The 25,015-nt window shown below is 40.4% G+C and overlaps 1 protein-coding gene across 1 annotated transcript in view; it reads right to left on the bottom strand.

Moving 5' to 3' along the window:
• Window positions 1–25,015, bottom strand: part of Cand1 (Cullin-associated and neddylation-dissociated 1) — a 74,371-nt gene that overhangs the window by 30,138 nt on the left and 19,218 nt on the right. The window contains exons 9-15 of the mRNA XM_070104165.1: window positions 12,982–13,142; window positions 10,634–10,839; window positions 8,966–9,120; window positions 7,965–8,225; window positions 5,680–5,848; window positions 4,530–4,666; window positions 1,525–1,685 (exon numbers count right to left, since the gene is read on the bottom strand). Coding sequence (XP_069960266.1) covers window positions 1,525–1,685; window positions 4,530–4,666; window positions 5,680–5,848; window positions 7,965–8,225; window positions 8,966–9,120; window positions 10,634–10,839; window positions 12,982–13,142 — 1,250 coding nt within the window. The remainder of the gene's footprint in view (window positions 1–1,524; window positions 1,686–4,529; window positions 4,667–5,679; window positions 5,849–7,964; window positions 8,226–8,965; window positions 9,121–10,633; window positions 10,840–12,981; window positions 13,143–25,015) is intronic.

Below are 25,015 nucleotides of genomic sequence, written 5' to 3'. Positions count from 1 at the left end.
TTTCGTTGACATAAATGCCTTGAATCATCATCATTAATCGCTATTTCTAACAAAAAAAAAAAAAAAAAAAAAAAAAAAAAAGCCAGCTTCATCTCTGAAGTATTGGCAAGAATTCTCCTCACTGCAATAAACCCTGCCATCACACAGCTGCTACCACTACTACTACTACTACCACCACCACAAGCATTACTACTACTACCACCAATACTACCTACAATGACACCTACTCTGTACCTATACACACCTCTCTGTGCCCATGTATTGTCTGTAAAGGCTTGACAAAGCTCCTGGAGAGCAAAACACTCCCACAATAAAGGTCACATTAGCTGCACTTGCATCCTTTTCCTTAACATGTACAAAAGCGTTTACAATACTCCATTATAAATTTGTACTGTACTGCTTTCAAATCCACAAGTTTTTTACCAAATTGGCAGCTCGCCAAGACAGGATGGCCAAAGAAGAAACATATTCATTATTATCCATTCAACATCTGTCTTGCCCTAAGTGTCCAGACATCAAGAAACTCTTCAAATAGAAACATCTCTGCCCATCCCTCAAGTAAAAGCACTGCACCTCCATGACTTCTGTATTTACAAATTCAGCATGTTTTAATAGCCACTGTTTGTGCCTGGGTTCTGAAACTGTATTTTGCTTATCACTATGGCTTTATCCTCTAGTCAAGCACCCAGTAATGTTTATAATTTTAAGCTTGGTGTAGGTGAATTTACCATCCAAGAGGTCACATTCCTTGGGAATACATATAGAGGGAGCTCATATTACCCTTGCATACATTATTACACATACAGTACATATTACATTTTTTTAAGTTATGACATGTTGGTCAGGTCTGAAATTATGCATGCAAAACATTAAACTTAAACTTGTTTATAAAAAAAGCAGCAGAAATGAAATATGTTACCCGTCAGCAATTTTCTGCATGTGGTACACAGTTTTTTCCAGGCAATTTTAAAATTATCAGTTTACAACAACATTTAATGTATACCTCAATACTGCTAAGTAATAAAAAGAGTAGGGATTTGTTGAAGAGAAATGGAAAAATGGACACAAATGCAGCAAAATGCGATCCATTATTGATTACATTTCTCCCACACAATGGGCTTTAAGCCACAAACAGAACTACCTGAACAGAAAGTACACAAGTACATATAGGGAGCACGTACTCCCTGTTTTTGTTTTCCATGGTGTTGGTATTTTATACCATTTATCTCCACTGATGAAAACAGAAAAATGAAAAAGAATGAAAATAATTTACACCATCTTCCCTAATTACTGCATTTCTACTTACAGTCAAACATAATACTGTATTCAATAATAACCCACATGGAGACAGAAACTGTCTCCATGTGGATTGTTATAGAGCAGTGAAAAGTGTTCATTATAATTTAGTTATTCACATAACACTGTATAAACCCTCTTAACACACATTTCAGATCTCACCACACAATGCCTAAGAATGCAATAAGCTTCATTTAATGAGGAACCACCTGTTAAAACCAGACTTACATATGTTTCCCAATTTCTCCAATGGCAAGAAGTGAGAAGGACTGAACTGTCGGTGACCGAGGATTCGTGACGTCCATTAGAAATCTGTCAACAACACCAACAGCCTCACTGGGATGCGTCAAGGTCAGAGCAGCCACACACTTTGCCATGGAGTGGTAAGCCTGAGAAAAATCTGGCCAGTAAATACCTTGGAAATGCTATTACCTGCCATACCTAGACTTTTGAATCAGATTTATTCTATTAATTTTACATGACTTAATATATTTTTTCAGTGCACTGGCTGTCTCCCATCGAGGCGAGGCGATCGAAAAAGAAAAACGAAAGTGTTTCTGTTTTCTTTTCATTTATGCAGTAGAAGGGGTTAATAGTCCCTTGCTCCCGGCATTTTAGTCACCTCTTACTACACACATGGCTTACAGAAGGATAAAAATGTAGAGTAAATATTTAAGTAAAGTTCAACTGTGCTAATCCAGCTTAGGTTAGGTTAGGTAAGGTTCGTCATGAAACAGGACAAATGTTTCCTGACGTGGGTCTTAGTCAGATGATGGCCCACCTTTGGAGCTTTTGGTCATCTGACCGAGGCCTTCTGCTGGCTTACAATTATTTCTTAAAAATTTTCCATCCTTCCACTAATCCATAATGATATCTATCCAGCAAATAATGTCCCCTAACTGTTGTGTACATATCTGTTATATTATACAATGGAACCTTAAATATCTAACTGCTCCCAACTCAACCAGTAATGTAAGTGTATTTTTGTAAGTGCTTTTATAAGTATATTTTTGAGGGTCTGAAATTAATTAATCTAATTTACATTATTCCTGATGGGAATAAATTCGTTCAGCAATGGCACTCGAACAGCCTTCTGGAACAAAGAAAGTTCGATATTTGAGGTTCCACTGTATTTATTAATAATTTCAGAAATCATCACCTTTGCAGTCTGGTCTCAGAGCAGACCTAAACTGGATAAAAAATATATGGTATTAAGAACTATTTAAAAACACTTAGGAAAGTAAAGGTAAATGTATATTAAATGTTAGTAGTAGTTTGTAAAATTTGCCTACTATCTTACTTAATCATAAGAAAGAAAAGACCATATGACAGGATGGTAGTACCTCAAAGGATAGTTGCTGTGTACTAACCCATTGCTGTTGAAGAAAGACAATAGATAGCCAGAGTTTTGAGCACAACAAACAGCCCCACTACATTTGACTACAGTACATTATCATATGATTTAATCTTCAGAACATTTGTGACTTGATCTGCCCTTGGCTACCTCCTCACGTCCATTTGGTCTGATGTAACTTATGGCTTTCTTCCATTTTCTTCCTCAACTGCAAATTGATAACAGTCCACGACAGACCAAAATATTATCTCACTTCTATTTAATTGTGAATATTGTTAAAACTGGGAAAGAACAAATATAATTTGAAACAAACTCTGTGGATAGTTTCCAATGAACAGCTGTTTAATACACCAAGATTTCACATTATGGTGAATGTGATGACTGTAAGCAAGACATCATGTAAGCTCAAACCTGTTCTAGGTTATATCTTTACCCTTGATATACCACTGATGAGTTCTGACTCACGAAATCGTAATGACACGATTGCAAACAAACCATACCACGGACGGGATTGAACCCGCGGTATGGTTTGATGAGTTCTGAGTCTTTCTACTCCCAGACAAGCCCAGCCATGGGCCAGGCTTGTCTGGTGCTTGCCTGGTCAAGCAGGCTGTTGCAACCCAACACTTTTACACCTGCAGGATGCAGGTGCGGAAGGTATGGAGATGCCACCCAGCATATGCTGATTCAAGTCCATATGACACTTTGCTTATACCAACAGTTTGATGCTTAAAGTTGCAGCATACAAAGCTTCTACATTGGTTGTGGTTGTGCAGTATGTATATGTACTCTAAGAAAGTGATGCTTTACCAAATGGTACAAATCAATGAAGCAAACCATGGAACAGGAGGGGGTTTGAACCCTTGGCAAATGTCCTAAAACCCCAAGCCAGTAAGCCAGTGGGCCAGCTGGTTCTATGATTCATCCAGCTAAGATGAATTTTACTTGAGCCAGCTGGACAAGTGGCTTACTGGCCTGGAGTTTTAAGACTCGCTCATCATGGGTTCAAACCCCACCAGTTCCATGGTTAGTTTGCAATCGTGTTTTACAATTTCAAGAGTCAAAATGAAACAAAACGCCAAGCTTACATGCTGTCTATAAACTTTAAAAATATATATTTTCATCTAAGCTGTCGTAACTGAGCACTTTTGCAAAGACAGTGATTATGTACGAGTGATGGTGAAAGTGATGAATCAGGTTGAAAGTTTTGTTTTCTTTCTGGGTCATCCTGCCTCAGTGGGTAATGGCTGACATGTTAAAAAAAAACAAATCATATAGTGAAATATAATTTCTTTTAATTTCATACTGAAAAATTAGCAATAAGTACTCTTAAGAACCTATATCCAAAATAATAACAGTAATAATTCAGGGAAACCGGTTATTTTCATATAGTCGGACTTGAGTCCTGGAAATGGGAAGTACAATGCCTGCACTTTAAAGGAGAGGTTTGGGATATTGGCAGTTTGGAGGGATATGTTGTGTATCTTTATACGTATATGCTTCTAAACTGTTGTATTCTGAGCACCTCTGCAAAAGCAGTGATAATGTGTGAGTGTGGTGAAAGTGTTGAATGATGATGAAAGTATTTTCTTTTTGGGGATTTTCTTTCTTTTTTTTTGGGTCACCCTGCCTCGGTGGGAGACGGCCGACTTGTTGAAAAAAAAAAAAAAAAAAAAAAAATAATACTGCACTAGAATCCTTCCTCCATAAGCCATGCCTGTCGTAAGAGGCAACTAAAATGCCAGGAGAAACTGGCTATTAACCTCTTCTTCTGTTTATATTACTAAATGTGAAAAGAAGTTCCTTCTGTTACAAGTCACTTTGCCTCGGTGGGAGATAGCCAGAATATTTAAAAAAATATTGCACTGCATTTTTCTACCTGCTTGTGTATATTAGCAGCCTGAGGTGAGACGAGAGGTGCAAGGAGGTGGTTGAGGATGTCCTGGTAGCCAAGACCAGGAAGCCCAGCACGTACAACAGATTCAAACAGATCCTGCATGGCTTTCAATGCTCCCCCTGAAAAAACATTGTAAAGTCAGTTTAACCCTTAAACTGTCCAAACGTAGATCTACATCCACGTGCGGGGGGCTCCAAACGTAGCTCTACGTTTTTTTTACATGCTTTCAAATGGGGAAAATCAAGGTCGGAGTGCTATACACCTGAACATAGATCTTTTTTGGACAGTTTAAGGCTTAAAAGAACAATAACTATTATTAAAAAAAAGTTACTGTCACTATTTTGAACCAGGTTATTGTATATAAATCCTGACAGTTCACTACACAGTGGCTTCATCTGTCCAATACAAAGAGGAATGATGAAGATCAGAAGAAGTTTGAGGTAATCAGTCCCTCAGCCTGGTGTTGACACAATCAGTCCATCAACTGACCACATCGATTCAAGGTTGAGGGACTGATTACCTCATTCTCCTCCTGTTCTTCAAGATTCTCCTTTGTATGGACTGATGAAGCCACTGTGTGGTGAAACGTTTCCTCAATAAAGATACCCAAGAGTTGCACATGTGTCTAATTTATCAACATGTCAGTTCTCTGAACCATTCATCTACAAACTTTTTCAAGACTGATGGACTGATTACATCAACTCCAGGCTGAGGGACTGATTACCTCAGACTCCTTCTGATCTTCACTATTCTTCTTAGTATTCGACTGATGAGGCCACTGTGTCAAAATATTGCCACAATAAAAACACCTAAGTGCTGCATATGTGTTTAATTTATCAAGTAGATTACTGTACGAGTTGTTAAGTAAAAGGACACAAGTGCGACTAATGTGACATTTTATTGTGGCAACGTTTCGCTCTCCAGGAGCTTCGTAAAGCCATTACAGCTTGACCAAGGTCCTGGAGAACAAAACGTTGCCACAATAAAATGTCACATTAGTTACATTTGTGTACTTTTACTTAACATATTGTCGGTAAGTCTACCAATATTGATACACTGTATGAGTTGCCTAGAGCAATATACTAAATGAACAATTTGAACCCACCATGCATATAGGGAAACAAGGACTCACCTTGAAGTAGAGGAGATCTAACAAGAGCCATAACATCAGGCATGATGAGTTGGAGAAAGTTTGCTAGAGATGATTTGTGAAGCTTGGCAGTGGAGGTGAGAAGTGTGAGGCACAGCTGAGCGATGTGAAGGTCAGACTCGTTGATTAATGGTGGCAACTCTCCTAGTACCTATACAGGTGAATAAAATGTGAAGGTCAGACTCACTGATTAATGGTGGCAACTCTCCTAGTACCTATACAGGTGAATAAAATGTGAAGGTCAGACTCATTGATTAATGGTGGCAACTCTCCTAGTACCTATACAGGTGAATAAAATGTGAAGGTCAGACTCGTTGATTAATGGTGGCAACTCTCCTAGTACCTATACAGGTGAATAAAATGTGAAGGTCAGACTCACTGATTAATGGTGGCAACTCTCCTAGTACCTATACAGGTGAATAAAATGTGAAGGTCAGACTCACTGATTAATGGTGGCAACTCTCCTAGTACCTATACAGGTGAATAAAATGTGAAGGTCAGACTCGTTGATTAATGGTGGCAACTCTCCTAGTACCTATACAGGTGAATAAAATGTGAAGGTCAGACTCGTTGATTAATGGTGGCAACTCTCCGAGTACCTATACAGATGAATAAAATGTGAAGGTCAGACTCGTTGATTAATGGTGGCAACTCTCCGAGTACCTATACAGGCGAATAAAATGTGATGCGTAAACTCAACACTGACAAAAGAATATACTCTAACTGCTTCTATGTTGTATCAATGACATTCTAAAGAACAGTACATTTTAAAGAACAAAAATTTTTTTTACGATTTTTATTACAAAAGGGGTAAATCCTCATAACATAATATGTCATTTTGTTAAAATTTTTATACTACATTGTGCAAAAGTATACTATAAAAAAGACATAAAAGAGCTAATGGATAGAAAACTATTAAAAGTAAAGAATATCCAAGAGAGACATCCCACCTTTTAAATATTTTCAAAACTATAATACAATAGAACACTAGTATCACCGTTCTAACATTTTTTTTTATCAACAAGTCGGTCGTCTCCCACCGAGGCAGGGTGACCCAAAAAAAGAAAACCCTCAAAAAGAAAATACTTTCATCATCATTCAAACACTTTCACCTCACTCACACATAATCACTGTTTTTGCAGAGGTGCTCAGAACACAACAGTTTAGGGCACCTCTGCAAAAACAGTGATTATGTGTGAGTGAGGTGAAAGTGTTGAATGATGATGGAAGTATTTTCTTTTTGGGGATTTTCTTTCTTTTTGGGTCACCCTGCCTCGGTGGGAGACGCCCGACTTGTTAAAAAAAAATATATAATGGCAGTTTAATAATCAAAATATATAAAGTCCTCCACATTTATTAAGGCAATTTTTCATTCTCATGTAAGCTAAATATACTTTCACACATTCTTATGAGGGAAAAAGAGTGAGTGGTGCACTTAGGAGTCTGTGGAGACAAAGAACTTTGTCCTTGGAGACAAAGAGGGAATGTATGAGAGTATAGTTTTACCAACGCTCTTATATGGGTGTGAAGCGTGGGTGATGAATGTTGCAGCGAGGAGAAGGCTGGAGGCAGTGGAGATGTCATGTCTGAGGGCAATGTGTGGTGTGAATATAATGCAGAGAATTCGTAGTTTGGAAGTTAGGAGGAGGTGCGGGATTACCAAAACTGTTGTCCAGAGGGCTGAGGAAGGGTTGTTGAGGTGGTTCGGACATGTGGAGAGAATGGAGCGAAACAGAATAACTTCAAGAGTGTATCAGTCTGTAGTGGAAGGAAGGCGGGGTAGGGGCCGGCCTAGGAAAGGTTGGAGGGAGGGGGTAAAGGAGGTTTTGTGTGCGAGGGGCTTGGACTTCCAGCAGGCATGCGTGAGCGTGTTTGATAGGAGTGAATGGAGACAAATGGCTTTTAATACTTGACGTGCTGTTGGAGTGTGAGAAAAGTAACATTTATGAAGGGGTTCAGGGAAACCGGCAGCCGGACTTGAGTCCTGGAGATGGGAAGTAGAGTGCCTGCACTCTGAAGGAGGGGTGTTAATGTTGCAGTTTAAAAACTGTAGTGTAAAGCACCCTTCTGGCAAGACAGTGATGGAGTGAATGATGGTGAAAGTTTTTCTTTTTCGGGGCACCCTGCCTTGGTGGGAATCAGCCAGTGTGATAAAAAAAAAAAAAAAAAAAAAATTCTTATGCTTTGTCACCTACCATAAAAAACATCATGACCAGACATAAAAAGTCATAAATTATGGCCAAACATCAAATACTTTCTCTTTTTACCTTATCAAGCATTTGAGGACTGAGAGCTGTAGAGTAATTAGTGACTAGTGTATCTAGGAGTGTCAGTGTTGCCAGCTTCAATGCTCTCTGGTTTTTGCGAAGGAAGGAGGCTAATACTGGCAGAGCGTCGCCAAGGATGGGTCGCAGGTCAATTCTGAGAGGAGAAGCTGCCACTTTGGTGAGTGCCTTAACCGTGGTAAGGCGTGTGATCTCGTTCCTTAGTCGGTCCAAGAAGATAGGTAGACAAGTCCCAAGTTCGCCCTGAGAAAGAATTAAGAGATCTATAAGTCAAAGATTGTATCTGCTGCCATCCCATATTTTAAGAGTTCACTCAAAATCCACAGAACTCTGAGTTATACCTTCAGGCAACCCCACACCACCTTCTAAATTCTATGCTCCAAATACTCTTTATGATATTTGCCCTACACGTTGTTCATAATACGAAATGTACAAGGAGAAACTTTCGTTTTTTCCTATTGGGCCACCCCACCTCGGTGGGGTGGCCCAATTCACAAACATGACATCTCCCTTGTCTCCACATTTCTATGTGCTGCAATATTTAAAGCCCTATATAATAAAGCCCTATATAAAAGTAATTACACTATATCTTACTCACTCTCGTCTCAGATGTGTAAAATATATGTCTACATGGACGATCCTTTATGTGTAGTGTATACTGAATGTGTTAGTGGCAAGATTTACCCATCATCTACTGAATTAAGTATCAGTGGCAAGATTTACCCATCATCTACTGAATGTAAGTGCTAGAAGACTTACCTATTTAGGTAAGTTCTTGTTTTTCACTCATAAGGGAAGACAGCAGTGCCTTCTAGGTAGTTGCTCTCTACTATTTTTAAGTGCATGAAAGATTTCTTTTCTTTCAACGCACCAATCGTATCCCACCAATGCATGAAAAGCTATTGGCATTGAAAATAAAAAGGGGCACCAAAGAGCCACAACAACAATACTGGCACCCAGATAATGCATGCACATATTCTTACCTGCAGATGATCACCAAGGTGGGAGATGATCTGTCCCATGCAAGCAATAGCACGTTCCTTCACCTCCTGGTCCAGATCTGCAGCTCTTAATCTTGCCAGCGTACAGTGATACAGGTCACCAGTGTATGGAGTGAAGTCAAATGATGAAGCCAAGTCTAGGTGAAAAATTAAATATGAGAAAAATGACAATACAGCAGTTGAAATAACTCAAAACTAATGCAAAAAATTAAGCTGAAATTTTGAAAATATTTCCTTCTATCATACCATCTTCAAGCTTCTAAATCCCCTCTTTTCTACCTATCTGATTGTTGTTGATTCCAGAGTCAACACTACCATGACAAGGTCCTGGAACCAGGCTCCTATACATAACATTCACATCACACAATGTCCTCAGATTTCTAAATTCACTGTAACAAGACCATAAATCACATCGCACTTAAGATATCTAGCAGACTGTTGAGTGTGCAAAATCAGATTGGAGACAAGTGATTTTTACTGGTAATGTGCTAATGGAGTGAGAGCAAGGTAACATCTGTGAAAGAATTCATGGAAATGGGTGAACTGGACTTGAGTCCTGGAGGTGGGTGCAAAGTACAGTACCTGCACTCTGAAGAGGGGAGTGAATGTAGCAGCTTGGATGGTTATTTGAATTATACTGTCCGCACACTTCTGACAAGAATTATTAAATGAATGATAGTGGATGTTTCCTTTTTATTTGGAAAGGGTCACCCTGCTGCCATGAGAGACAGCCAATGTGTTCAAAAATAAAAAACTACAATTACAGTGGACCCCCGGTTAACGAACTTTTTTCATTCCAGTAGTATGTTCAGGTGCCAGTACTGACCGAATTTTTTCCCATAAGGAATATTGTGAAGTAGATTAGTCCATTTCAGACCCCCAAACATACACGTACAAACGCACTTACATAAATACACTTACATAATTGGTCGCATTTGGAGGTGATCGTTAAGCAGGGGTCCACTGTATTTCCATCAACCTCTTTGCAATTCTTTTCATTTTTAAAAGAACTTTCTCCTATTTATTTTTCCTAATATTTCATCCCAAAATCAGCCACTCTGTTTGAATGTAAGATAAACAAGCAAGAGTAACAGTAAGGAAAATAGAAGAGACTGTCATTAGAATGCTGTTACATTCCAGTGACATTGCTATCTGCCAATATGTATTGCAACTCAATTCCTTAGAGGTGCATACACTCAGCTATCTACACTCTCAGTGACAGGCCTTAAACTGGGAATGGTACTGCAAGTTAACTGCGATAAAAGAATAGTCTCTCTCTCTCATGTGTGTGAATACTTTCAGGAGCTCTCTCTCTTTTTTTTTACGCAAATCATTCTTATAGGCCAGGGGTCGGCAACCTACAGCCCACGGGCCAGATCCAGCCAACAGGGCCATAGCTCAAATGATGTTTAATATGTCAAAGTGTAATATGTATTATTATTATTACCTCTATTTATTAACTATGGCAGAAGGTGTGACAAGCCATCCGCTCAAAGACATGGGCTCTGGCCTGTTATAGGCTAAGAACTTTTCCACCTTTGCCAGAGATTGAACCATACACACTCAGTATGTGAGGTGAGTGCACTGTCATATGAGCCATGGGACCTTTCAAACTAAAATTGCAAATACTGTATAAAATACATGACGTACCTAGAGGTCTGATGACCTTGACGATCTGTTGCAAGACGAGCAATGCCTCGGCTGTTATCTTATAAAATGGATCAGCAACACATGTCACCACTGGAGGAAGCAACTCACTAATGTGAGGGTGAAACACTTCCCCACTGTGATGGATTAAAAGGCAGTGCACAAAGGCCAGAGTATCAATCTTCATGTTGCTGCTGCTGTTTTTATCACTAAAAAAAAAAAAAAAAAAAAAAAAAAAAATTAGATTATACTTTACAATGTAATACTTGCCAAAAACTAGTAATAATGGTAGAATTACCAACAAAAATGTTAGGTAAATGGACAGCTAGTGTGGCATTTTATTGCTACAATTAAATGTCACATTAGCTGCATCTGTGCCCATTGACCTAACATATCAAAAATACATAAATGTAACAATTACAGCAGTTTATCTACAACTTTTTAACAGATTCCACCTTATACTCAGAATTCAATACCATTTTGTATCAAAAATACTGTATTGTAAAATCAAATATCTCATCACGGAACAGGTGAGGCCTGAATGCAAGACAAGCAAGTCCTAAATCTCACAGGCCAGTGTTATTACACTTCGTGAATCGAGTGTGTGGTCCCATGGGCTAGAGCATTGTGTGTCTTTCGCTCACCATGAGATGGGCCAAAGCAGCATGAGTTCAACTCCCTGGCTAGTCGCAGTGTTGTTATTGATCAATACCACTCGTTCATGGGTACAATAATATCGTTCATTTATATACACCTGCAGTAAACTGAAGCAACCCAGATAAAAATTCCTTGTAAGCTTTTAGCAAATGTACTATTCATAGGTGTACTTACCCAAGAGAGAAGTAAAGCACTTATCTATAATATAAACAAATAATTATACGTACTTCAAACTAAACTTAAACGTTTACCTAAAAAAATTTGCAACACTTACCACAGCAAGAAATAAAATACCCAGCACAAATGAAACTGTTGCTGGTGAAAAATAAGACATTTACCCAAACATGTACAGAAACTTGCTAAAGCATGAGCACACACTGGACCAAGTGAGAAACTGAACAGTGGAGCAAGTGAGAAATTGAACACTGGACCAAATAAGAAACTGAACAGTGGACCAAGTGAGAAATTGAAAACACATGCACACAAGTACAGAAATACTTACCCTAGTGTGAAGACAAACAATAAACAGATGTAGGATTCAAGCAAGAATGAATCAACATACTCAAGTTAAACTAGAAGAACTAACCCAGTTGAGAAAAATGCAGAAACTAGCAGGATATTTAAACACTAAGCAACAACTGAAAAACCAAAGCAAGAAAAGTAATGGTGTACTAAGCTAAACATGAAACGAAGCACATACCCAGCAAGAGGTGTAACACTTATCCAAGAGAGAGACTATGAACGATCACCCAAGCAATGACCAATGCTTACCTAAGCAAGACTTGAAGCACCCATGTGAGAAATAGAATAGTGTACTGCCCAAGCAAGTAGCAAGTGCAACATTTACCTAAACAAGGAGCAAATACACTACCAAAGCAAGACCACAAACTGTTCAAGTACAAACCACAGAACAGGTGGGGGCTTGAACTCATGGCAAGTGAGTGGTAAAACTCTAGGCAAGTGCATAAGCCACTGGGCCAGCTGGTTACAATAATATCCCTCCAACTATCTATATTTATACACCATAGGGAGGTATAAACACAAATGCAGTATAATGTGATCCTTTATTGACTACGTTTCGCCCACACAGTGGGCTTTTTCAAGTCACAAACAGAACTACCTGGGGTGGAAGGAACGCGAGTATTTATAGTCCGGTTCAGAATGCTGAGGTCAGGTGAAGAATGTTGCATCTGATGATGTACCGAGTGGGGTTATAGAGTCTAAAAACTTGGGTAGCTTGGAAAGGAGATTGAACAAGTTTGTGAGCAGACCTTCTACTTTCCAAGCTACCCAAGTTTTTAGACTCTATAACCCCACTCGGTACATCATCAGATGCAACATTCTTCACCTGACCTCAGCATTCTGAACCGGACTATAAATACTCGCGTTCCTTCCACCTCAGGTAGTTCTGTTTGTGACTTGAAAAAGCCCACTGTGTGGGCGAAACATAGTCAATAAAGGATCACATTATACTGCATTTGTGTTTATATTTCCATTGTGTCGGTATTTTATACCATTTATTTACACCATAGGGAGGTTAGCATGGGCCCCACTATGATCACAAATGCAAGGTTTTACAAATGAATCTCCTAACAGCCTGGCTATGCTGAGTTCTAACCCCACCAGTACCGTGGTTTGTTTGCAATCTTATTACAGTTCCGTGAGTCACTTTAAGTACAACTCTGAACACTTACCCCAGTGAGAACTGAATGCCAGGAATAAGTACTGGGATGTGATGCGTGAGGGCACCTGGGTATACTTGGACAAGTTCTGTCAAGAGAGCAAAACATCCCTGGCGAGTCTTGATACTCTTCTCTTTCATTTGTCTGTGCACAGATTTGACTAAAGCCGGCACCTGCAAGGGTGAGACAAGTTCCACGAATCATACATGATTGGCCTACACTACTTTTCAATGTAATGTATAAACTCCGTACAAAAAATATGACAAGACCTTCAAGTACAGGGTAATATTCTCTTGTAGATGTGTGATCATGCCATCTTATTTTATCAAATATTACTACACTTGAGTCCTGGAGATGGGAAGTAGAGTGCCTGCACTCTGAAGGAGGGGTATTAATGTTGCAGTTTAAAAACTGTAGTGTAAAGCACCCTTCTGGCAAGACAGTGATGGAGTGAATGATGGTGAAAGTTTTTCTTTTTCGGGCCACCCTGCCTTGGTGGGAATCGGCCGGTGTGATAATATGATAATAATTACTACACATAATATCCCAAAATGTGAAGGACAACTTACAAAATGTATTCTTTCCCTGGAGATAAGGGCACTTAAAGGTGCGGTATACATTTTTTTTTAAAATCAGTCATCTCCCATTAAGGCAGTGTGACCCAAAGAAGGAAACACATTCACCAACATTCACTTGCTTGCCATCTTTCCCGAAGTGTGCTAACATCACATTCAGATGCAACCTTCCCACCTCTTCCCTCCAGGATTCAATTCCAGCTAACCAGTTTCCCTGTATCCCTTCATAAAAGTAACATTGCTAACAATCCAACAGCACTTCCATTATAAAAATTACTTATTCCCATGCAATTATATTTAACATATTCCCACAAACCTCCAGTATACACTTTTCTTCTTTCTTTCAACACCGGCCGTATCCCACCAAGGCGGGGTGGCCCAAAAAGAAAAACGAAAGTTTCTCTTTTAAATTTAGTAATTTATACGGGAGAAGGGGTTACTAGCCCCTTGCTCCCGGCATTTTAGTCGCCTCTTACAACACGCATGGCTTACGGAGGAAGAATTCTGTTCCACTTCCCCATGGAGATAAGAGGAAATAAACAAGAACAAGAACTAGAAAGAAAATAGAAGAATACCCAGAGGGGTGTGTATATATATGCTTGTACATGTATGTGTAGTGTGACCTAAGTGTAAGTAGAAGTAGCAAGACATACCTGAAATCTTGCTTGTTTATGAGACAGACAAAAGACACCAGCAATCCTACCATCATGTAAAACAATTACAGGTTTTCGTTTTACACTCACTTGGCAAGACGGTAGTATCTCCCTGGGCGGTTGCTGTTTACCAACCTACTACCTAGGTCCAGTATACACATCTTCATAATTTCACAATAACTGGAAATAGAAGACAATTAAAAATAATAAAAAATAAGCATTTATATTATAGGTAGTAGGTTGGTAGACAGCAACCGCCCAGTGAGGTACTACCGTCCTGCCAAGTGAGTGTAAAACGAAAGCCTGTAATTGTTTTACATGATGGTAGGATTGCTGGTGTCCATTTTTCTGTCTCATAAACATTCAAGATTTCAGGTACGTCTTGCTACTTCTACTTAAACTTAGGTCACACTACACATACGTGTACAAGCATATATATACACACCCCTCTGGGTTTCTTCTATTTTCTTATTAGTTCTTGTTCTTGTTTATTTCCTCTTACCTCCATGGGGAAGTGGAACAGAATTCTTCCTCCGTAAGCCATGAGTGTTGTAAGAGGCGACTAAAATGCCAGGAGCAAGGGGCTAGTAACCCCTTCTCCTGTATATATTACTAAATGTAAAAGGAGAAACTTTCGTTTTTTCTTTTGGGCCACCCCGCCTCGGTGGGATATGGCTGGTGTGTTGAAAGAAAGAAAGCATTTATATTGAAGCACCTAAGTAAACAATATTTAAAGGTAGGGAAGTTTTCATTGCATTTATGGATTCATATGGATAGGGGAGCAATGTGGCAGATGTTGCAAGTGTATGGAATAGGTAGTAAGTTACTAAATGTTGTAAAGAGTTTTTATGAGGATAGTGAGGCTCAGGTTAGCATGTGTAGAAGAGAGGGAGACTACTTCCCGGTAAAGGTGGGCCTTAGACAGTAATGTGTAATGTCATGATGGTTAACATGTTTATAAATGGAGTTGCAAAAGAAGTAAATGCTAGGGTGTTGGGGAGAGGGGTGAGATTAAATAATGGGGAATCAAATACAAAATGGGAATTGACACAGTTACTTTCTGCTGATGATACTGTGCTAATGAGAGATTTTAAAGAGAAGTTGCAAAGGTTAGTGGACAAGTTTGGGAGGGTGTGTAAAAGAAGAAAATTGAAAGTGCACATACATAAGCAAAAGGTGATGAGGGTATCAAATGAGTTACATAAAGAAAAATGACATCACACTGGAGGGAGGGAGCAAGGAAGAAGTGAATGTGTTCAGATATTTAGAAGTATATTTGTCAGCAGATGGGTTTATGAAGGATGAGATTAACCATAAAATCAATGGAGTAAAAAAGGTGAGTGGTGCACTGACATATCTGTGGTGACGAAAAACATTATCCATGGAGGCAAAGAAAATGTACGAGAGTATAGTGGTACCAATGCTCTTATAGGGGTGTGAAACATGGGTTGTAAATGCTGCACCAAGGAGGACGCTGGAAGCAGTGGAGAAGTCGTGTCTAAGAGCAATGTGTGGTGTAAATATTATGCAGAATTTGTAGTGTGAGAATTAGGTGTGGAGTTACAAACAGTATTATACAGAAGGCTAAAGAAGGGTTACTGAGATGGTTTGGTCATTTAGAGGATGGAGCAAAATAGAAAGTCTTGGAGGGTGCTTAACCCTTTGAGGGTTTCGGCCGTACTAGTTCGGCTTACGACCAAGGGTTTTTGACGTACTAGTACGCCTAAATTCTAGCACCCTCAAATCTAGTGGGAGAAAGCTAGTAGGCATACATATGAAAGAATGGGTCTATGTGGTCAGTGTGCGCAGTATAAAAAAAAAAAAATCCTGCAGCACACAGTGCATAATGAGAAAAAAAAAACTTTGACAGTGTTTTTGGAATAAAACAGCGATTTTGCATTGTATTTTCATATGGTATTTATTGTTGTATTCTAGTTTTCTTGGTCTCATTTTATAGAATGGAAGACATATTACAGAAATGGAGATGATTTTGACTGGTTTTACAATGAAAAGTACCTTGAAACTGAGCTCAAAGTAGCAGAAGTGTTCGATTTTTAACAAAGTTCAAAAGTAAACAAATCATGCCAAGCGTCCAATACACGTCAACTGGTGAGTTTACACTAATGCAGCAGTCTGCATAACAGTAAATCTTCTATTTTTTGTAAGAATAAAAATTGAAAGTGGAAAGCCAAAGAAATATAAGAGGGGCCTGGCGATGTGACTAACGAACAGAGGAAATGTTATTTTAGTGCCAGTTATGTCTTTCTTGTTTATTCTGTACCCTATTTGGAAATTGGCATCTTTTGAAATTTGTGTGAAATTGGTAAAATTGCTAAATTCTGACCGCTGTATTGGATAGTTGAAATCAGTAAATGGGTGGTTTCTTGTACTCATTCAATAGAAAAAATGGAGTTCTAGAGAAATAGTTATGATTTCTGAGGCCGAAAATAGGGCTCAAAGTGGGCAAAATCGCCGATGCGTAAACATCGAGACCACTAACTTCGCGAGAGCATAATTCCCTAAGTTTTCCATCAAATTCCATACTTTTGGTGTCATTATGATCGGGAAAAGATTCTCTATCTTTTCATAAGAAATAATAATTTTTTTTTTTTAATTTGGCTGACCCTGAGAACAAGTCTCAGAGAGGGCCTGTCGACCCTCAAAGGGTTAAATCTGCAGTGGAGGGGAGGAGGGGTCGGGGTCATCCTAGGAAAGGATGGAGGGAGGGGACAAGTGGGGTTTTATGTGCAAGGGGCCTGGACATACAGCAGGCATGTTTGTGTGTGTTAGATACGAGTGAATGAAGATGAATGGTTTTTGGGATCTGACAAGCTGTTAGAGTGTGAGAAGGGTAATATATTGTGAAGGGATTCAGGGATACTATTTAGCCAGACTTGAGTCCTGGAAATGGGAAGTACTAAGTCTGCACTTTAAAGAAGGGGTTTGGGATATTGGCTGTTTGGCATGACATCTAAACTGTCATATCTAGGCACCTCTGCAAAGACAGTGATTATGTGTGAAAGATGGTGACAGTGATGAATGATGGTGAAAGTGATGAATGATAGTGAGTTTACCTGGAGAGAGTTCTGGGGGTCAACGCCCCCGCGGCCCAGTCTGTGACCAGGCTTCATGGTGGAACAGGGCCTGATCAACCAGGCTGTTACTTCTGGCTGCACGCAATCCAACGTACGAGCCACAGCCCGGCTCATCAGGTACCGACTTTAGGTGCCTGTCCAGTGCCTGCTTGAAGACAGCCAGGGGTCTATTGGTAATCCCCCTTATGTATGCTGGGAGGCAGTTGAACAGTCTTGGGCCCCTGACACTTACTGTGTTGTCTCTTAGCGTGCTAGTGACACCCCTGCTTTTCATTGGGGGGATGTTGCATCGTCTGCCGAGTCTTTTGCTTTCAGAGAGAGTGATTTTCGTGTGCAAATTTGGTACTAGTCCCTCTAGGATTTTCCAGGTGTATATAATCATGTATCTATCCCGCCTGCGTTCCAGGGAGTACAGGTTCAGGAACTTCAAGCGTTCCCAGTAATTGAGGTGTTTTATCTCCGTTATGCGCGCCGTGAAAGTTCTCTGTACATTTTCTATGTCAGTAATTTCACCTGCCCTGAAAGGTGCTGTTAGTGTGCAGCAATATTCCAGCCTAGATAGAACAAGCGACCTGGAGAGTCATCATGGGCTTGGCCTCCCTAGTTTTGAAGGTTCTCATTATCCATCCTGTCATTTTTCTAGCAGATGCGATTGATACAATGTTATGGTCCTTGAAGGTGAGATCCTCCGACATGTTCACTCCCAGGTCTTTGACGTTAGTTTTTCACTCTATTTTGTGGTTGAAATTTGTCCTATACTCCGATGAAGTTTTAATTTCTTCATGTTTACCATATCGGAGTAATTCATATTGTTTTCTGCAGCCCATTGAAAGATTTGGTTCATGTCCGCCTGGAGCCTTGCAGTGTCTGCAATGTCTGCCTGGAGCCTTGCAGTGTCTGCAATATCTGCCTGGAGCCTTGCAGTGTCTGCAATGTCTGCCTGGAGCCTTGCAGTGTCTGCAATGGAAGACACTGTCATGCAGATTCGGGTGTCATCTGCAAAGGAAGACACGGTGCTGTGGCTTACATCCTTGTCTATGTCAGGTATGAGGATGAGGAACAAGATGGGAGCGAGTACTGTGCCTTGCGGAACAGAGCTTTTCACCGTAGCCGCCTCAGACTTGACTCTGTTGACTACTACTCTTTGTGTTCTATTTGTCAGGAAATTTTAGATCCACCTACCAACTTTTCCTGTTATTCCTTTAGCACGCATTTTGTGCGCTATTACGCCATGGTCACACTTGTCGAAGGCTTTTGCAAAGTCCGTGTATATTACATCTGCATTCTTTTTGTCTTCAAGTACATCTAGGACCTTGTCGTAGTGGTCCAGTAGTTGGGACAGGCAGGAGCGACCTGCTCTAAACCCATGTTGCCCTGGGTTGTGTAACTGATGAGTATCTAGATGGGTGGTGATCTTGCTTCTTAGGACCCTTTCGAAGATTTTTATGATATGGGATGTTAATGCAATCAGTCTGTAGTTCTTTGCTATTGCTTTACTGCCCCCTTTGTGGAGTGGGGCTATGTCTGTTGTTTTTAGTAACTGTGGGACGACCCCAGTGTCCATGCTCCCTCTCCATAGGATGGAAAAGGCTCGTGATAGGGGCTTCTTGCAGTTCTTGATGAACACAGAGTTCCATGAGTCTGGCCCTGGGGCAGAGTGCATGGGCATGTCATTTATCGCCTGTTCGAAGTCATTTGGTGTCAGGATAACATCAGATAGGCTTGTGTTTAGCAAATTCTGTGGCTCTCTCATAAAAAATTCATTTAGATCTTTGACTCTGTCTGGTTAGTGGCTTGCTAAAAACTGAGTCATATTGGGACTTGAGTAGCTCGCTCATTTCCTTGCTGTCATCTGTGTAAGACCCATCTTGTTTAAGTAGGGGCCCAATACTGGATGTTGTTCTTGACTTTGATTTGGCATAAGAAAAGAAATACTTTGAGTTTCTTTCGATTTCATTTATGGCTTTTAGATCTTCCCACGATTCCTGACTGATATAAGATTCCTTTAGCTTAAGTTCGATGTTTGCTATTTCTCTGACCAGTGTCTCCCTACGCATTGCATATATATTGGCCTCTTTTAGCCGCTCTGTTATTCTTTTCCATCGCCTGTAAAGTGAGCGCCTGTCTCTTTCTATTTTACATCTACTCCTCCTTTTTCTTAAAGGAATATGCCTTGAGCATACATCGAGTGCCACAGAGTTAATCTGTTCTAGGCATAAGTTGGGGTCTGTGTTGTTTAGTCTATCTTCCCAGCTTATTTCATTTAGGACTTGGTTTACTTGGTCCCACTTTATGTTCTTGTTACTGAAGTTGAATTTGGTGAAGGCTCCCTCATGACAGATCCCATTTTGTCAGTTTGGGGCTCCGCGCATACATGTCTGAACCTCGATTATGTTGAGATCCGAGTATGTATATTGTTTTTGATATGGTGACATTTCGTATCAGATCATCATTGTTAGTGAAGATGAGGTCCAGTGTATTTTCCAGTCTAGTAGGCTCTATTATTTGCTGGTTTAAGTTGAATTGATATTGAAGTTGATATTGGCAGTTTGGATGGATATGTTGTGTATCTTTATACGTATATGCTTCTAAACTGTTGTATTCTGAGCACCTCTGCAAAAACAGTGATAATGTGTGAGTGTGGTGAAAGTGTTGAATAATGATGAAAGTATTTTCTTTTTGGGGATTTTCTTTCTTTTTTGGGTCACCCTGCCTCCGTGGGAGACGGCCGACTTGTTGAAAAAAAAAAAAAAAAGTTGAATTTTGTGCAGAGATTTAAAAGCTCGTGTGAGTGTGAGTTTTCATCAGAGCTGCCTCCTGGTGTTAATACTGCAACAACATTATTTGCTATATTCCTCCATTTTAGGTGCCTTAAGTTGAAATCCCCCAGGAGCAAGATGTTGGGGGCAGGAGCTGGAAGGTTTTCCAGACAGTGGTCAATTTTCAACAGCTGTTCCTGGAATTGTTGGGACGTTATATCCGGAGGCTTGTAGACTACCACAATGACTAGATTTTGGTTCTCCATCTTTACTGCTAAAACTTCAACTACATCATTTGAGGCATTTAGCAGTTCTGTGCAAATAAGTGACTCTGCGATATACAGGCCAACCCCCCCCCCCCCTTTTGCCTGTTCACTCTGTCACATCTGTATAGGTTGTAAGCTAGGATCCATATTTCATTGTCCAAGTGATCCTTTATGTGGGTCTCAGTGAAAGCCGCAAACATTGCATTTGCCTCTGCAAGCAGTCCACGGATGAAAGGTATTTTGTTGTTCGTTGCTGGCTTTAGACCCTGTATATTTGCAAAGAAGAATGTCATCTGATTGGTGGTATTGGTGGTACTGGGGGGGAACTTTTTTTTCCGGCACTAATATCTGTATCTATTGGTTTGGAGTGGAGGCCATCGACTGTGATTCCACTCCATAAATGACTGGGTTTGGTGTACGATTTCTGCCATTTCCTGCCAGTTTTTTTTCCTTCCTGGCACTAAAAAACCTCTCCCTCTTGAGTGGCTGTGGCTACCCAGGTTTTCCCATGGCCTGGATGTTTTGTATCTTTTTGTACCCTTTAGATGGTGTGTCTGGCAATATAAGTTATAGCAGTGTCTTTCCTGTACTGAAGAGGGACACATTTCAGGGTGAAAAAGCTTACAGGAAGGGAGTTTGCATTTTCCTGTTGTCATATGGGCACGGAATTTTCTAGGGTGGTCAAAGTTGCACGTCCCATCTGTTTTTCCAGATTTCCCATGTCTGCAGATACCAAGTGCATAACTTAAGAAATCGTAATGACACGATTGCAAATAAACCATACCCCCGGCCGGGATTGAACTCGCGGTCATAGAGTCTCAAAACTCCAGCCCGTTGCGTTAGCCACTAAACCAGCTAGCCACAATAAGATTCATCCAACTAGGTATATTTCTACACCATAGGAAGGTTAGCACAGGCACCTCTGTGACCACAAATGCATTTGTGGTCACAGAGGTGCCTGTGCTAACCTTCCTACCTGGAGTTTACCTGGAGAGAGTTCCGGGGGTCAACGCCCCCGCGGCCCGGTCTGAGACCAGGCCTCCTGGTGGATCAGAGCCTGATCAACCAGGCTGTTGCTGCTGGCTGCACGCAAACCAACATACGAGCTACAGCCCGGCTGATCCGGAACTGACTTTAGGTGCTTGTCCAGTGCCAGCTTGAAGACTGCCAGGGGTCTGTTGGTAATCCCCCTTATGTGTGCTGGGAGGCAGTTGAACAGTCTCGGGCCCCTGACACTTATTGTATGGTCTCTTAACGTGCTAGTGACACCCCTGCTTTTCATTGGGGGGATGGTGCATCGTCTGCCAAGTCTTTTGCTTTCGTAGTGAGTGATTTTCGTGTGCAAGTTCGGTACTAGTCCCTCTAGGATTTTCCAGGTGTATATAATCATGTATCTCTCCCTCCTGCGTTCCAGGGAATACAGGTTTAGGAACCTCAAGCACTCCCAATAATTGAGGTGTTTTATCTCCGTTATGCGCGCCGTGAAAGTTCTCTGTACATTTTCTAGGTCGGCAATTTCACCTGCCTTGAAAGGTGCTGTTAGTGTGCAGCAATATTCCAGCCTAGATAGAACAAGTGACCTGAAGAGTGTCATCATGGGCTTGGCCTCCCTAGTTTTGAAGGTTCTCATTATCCATCCTGTCATTTTTCTAGCAGATGCGATTGATACAATGTTATGGTCCTTGAAGGTGAGATCCTCCGACATGATCACTCCCAGGTCTTTGACGTTGGTGTTTCGCTCTATTTTGTGGCCAGAATTTGTTTTGTACTCTGATGAAGATTTAATTTCCTCATGTTTACCATATCTCAGTAATTGAAATTTCTCATCGTTGAACTTCATATTGTTTTCTGCAGCCCACTGAAAGATTTGGTTGATGTCTGCCTGGAGCTTTGCAGTGTCTGCAATGGAAGACACTGTCATGCAGATTCGGGTGTCATCTGCAAAGGAAGACACGGTGCTGTGGCTGACATCCTTGTCTATGTCGGATATAAGGATGAGGAACAAGATGGGAGCGAGTACTGTGCCTTGTGGAACAGAGCTTTTCACCGTAGCTGCCTCGGACTTTACTCTGTTGACGACTACTCTCTGTGTTCTGTTAGTGAGGAAATTATAGATCCATCGACCGACTTTTCCTGTTATTCCTTTAGCACGCATTTTGTGCGCTATTACGCCATGGTCACACTTGTCGAAGGCTTTTGCAAAGTCTGTATATATTACATCTGCATTCTTTTTGTCTTCTAGTGCATTTAGGACCTGTCGTAGTGGTCCAATAGTTGTAGAAATATACCTAGTTGGATGAATCTTATTGTGGCTAGCTGGTTTAGTGGCTAATGCGACGGGCTGGAGTTTTGAGACTCTATGACCGTGAGTTCAATCCCGGCCGGGGGTATGGTTTACCAAGTGCATAATATATGCACAGGCTTGGTTTCCGTTTGCCTTGGGTTTTTGTGACTGTATTCCCTGTTGGGGCACATTTTCCTGTCTCATTCCTATCCTCACTAGTACTAACAATGGAGCTCTCACTAGTTGTTTCTGGTAATATATCCTCACTATTGCTAGTGGAGTCCCCTTGTTTGCTATCTCCTGTGGTATTACTAGTTTGTAATATTGGTTTTATCTTGTCCTTGACTACACTTAGTTTCCCCACTACAGCTCCTGTCTCCCTCGAGGCCACTAATAAGCATTTCACCATGCATACAGTTACTGTCTACCAGGACAGCACCTCCAGCCTTACAGTTCCTGACTACCTGGCCAGCACCTCCAGACATACAGTTACTGTCAGCCACGACATCATCCGCACCAAGGGCGATAGCACCATCCAGCCCAGACTTTTTATTTTCCCATCTGTTATAGAATGCTTCCAGGTTTTCTATGACGGCTGCTTTGATGTTATTCTCTTTTAATACCAATGCGACAGTGATGAATGGTGAAAATTATGAATGATGGTGAAAGTGCTGAATGCTGGTGACAGTGATGAATGATGGTGAAAGTGATGAATGCTGGTGACAGTGATGAATGCTGGTGACAGTGATGAATGATGGTGACAGTGCTGAATGATGATGACAGTGATGAATGATGGTGACAGTGCTGAATGATGGAGATAGTGCTGAATGATGGTAAAAGTGTTGAATGCTGGTGACAGTGATGAATGATGATGACAGTGATGAATGCTGGTGACAGTGATGAATGATGACAGTGATGAATGATGGTGACAGTGATGAATGATGATGCCAGTGATGAATGATGATGCCAGTGATGAATGATGGTGACAGTGCTGAATGATAGAGATAGTGCTGAATGATGGTAAGTGTTGAATGATGGTGACAATGTTGAATGGAAGAAGTGATGAATGATGGTGAAAGTGTTGAATGATGGTGACAGTGTTGAATGATGGTGACAGTGTTGAATGGAAGTGATGAATGATGGTGAGTGTGATAAAAGATGGTGAAAGTGTTGAATGATGGTGATAGTGCTGAATGGAAGAAGTGATGAATGATGGTGAAAGTGTTGAATAATGGTGAAAGCATTGAATGATGATGAAAGTGTTGAATGATGGTGACAGTGTTGAATGATGGTGAAAGTGATGAATGATGGTGAAAATGATGAATGATGGTGACAGTGTTGAATGATGGTGAAAGTGATGAATGATGGTGAAAATGATGAATGATGGTGAAAGTGATGAATGATGGTGAAAATGATGAATGATGGTGACAGTGTTGAATGATGGTGAAAATGATGAATGATGGTGACAGTGTTGAATGATGGTGAAAGTGATGACTGGTGAAAATGATGAATGATGGTGAAAGTGATGAATGATGGTGAAAATGATGAATGATGGTGAAAATGATGAATGATGGTGAAAATGATGATGGTGAAAATGATGAATGATGGTGACAGTGTTGAATGATGGTGAAAATGATGAATGATGGTGACAGTGTTGAATGATGGTGAAAGTGATGAATGATGGTGAAAGTGATGAATGATGGTGAAAGTGATGAATGATGGTGAAAGTGTTGAATGACAGTGAAAATGATGAATGATGGTGAAAGTGATGAATGATGGTGAAAGTGTTGAATGATGGTGAAAGTGTTGAATGACAGTGAAAATGATGAATGATGGTGAACATGTTTCTTGTTTTGGGTTACGCTGCCTCAGTGGGAGACGGCCAACGCATTAAAAAAAAGATTTAATCGTGTGGTTTTTCAAAACAGTGACCATATGGTTCAAAAAAATAAATTTATATGACAGAGATTAAAGCTCAGATTCGTGATCAATGCATCAAAGTTAACTTAAAGTAACCAATTTGTTTTTTGAACTCAGTTCAGTCTTGTTGGCTTGTGTAATTAACAGAACTCAAATACAGTAGAGGCTCAATTATCTGACTTGCCTTCATTCAGAATCAAAATCAACTGACCAATTTCTGATATGGCTAATGATACACAAATAACCCGCACATAGAAGAGAGGAGCTTACGACGACGTTTCGGTCCGACTTGGACCATTTACAAAGTCACAGTGTGACTTTGTAAATAATCCAAGTCGGACCGAAACGTCGTCGTAAGCTCCTCTCTTCTATGTGCAGGTTATTTGTGTATCGTTCCAGTCATGGTATGTGCCTTTTTTTTTGTTATTTATGGCTAATGATGTATGGGTTAACAGGGCACTTTCTGATTAGCATAATTTCCTAGCTCAAACATC

This window comes from Cherax quadricarinatus, chromosome 89 (assembly GCF_038502225.1).
Source record: "Cherax quadricarinatus isolate ZL_2023a chromosome 89, ASM3850222v1, whole genome shotgun sequence".
In the NCBI taxonomy this organism is placed as follows: domain Eukaryota; kingdom Metazoa; phylum Arthropoda; class Malacostraca; order Decapoda; family Parastacidae; genus Cherax; species Cherax quadricarinatus.
The sequence above is the reverse complement of the archived record's forward strand: the minus strand, read 5'-3'. Positions and strand labels throughout refer to the sequence as shown.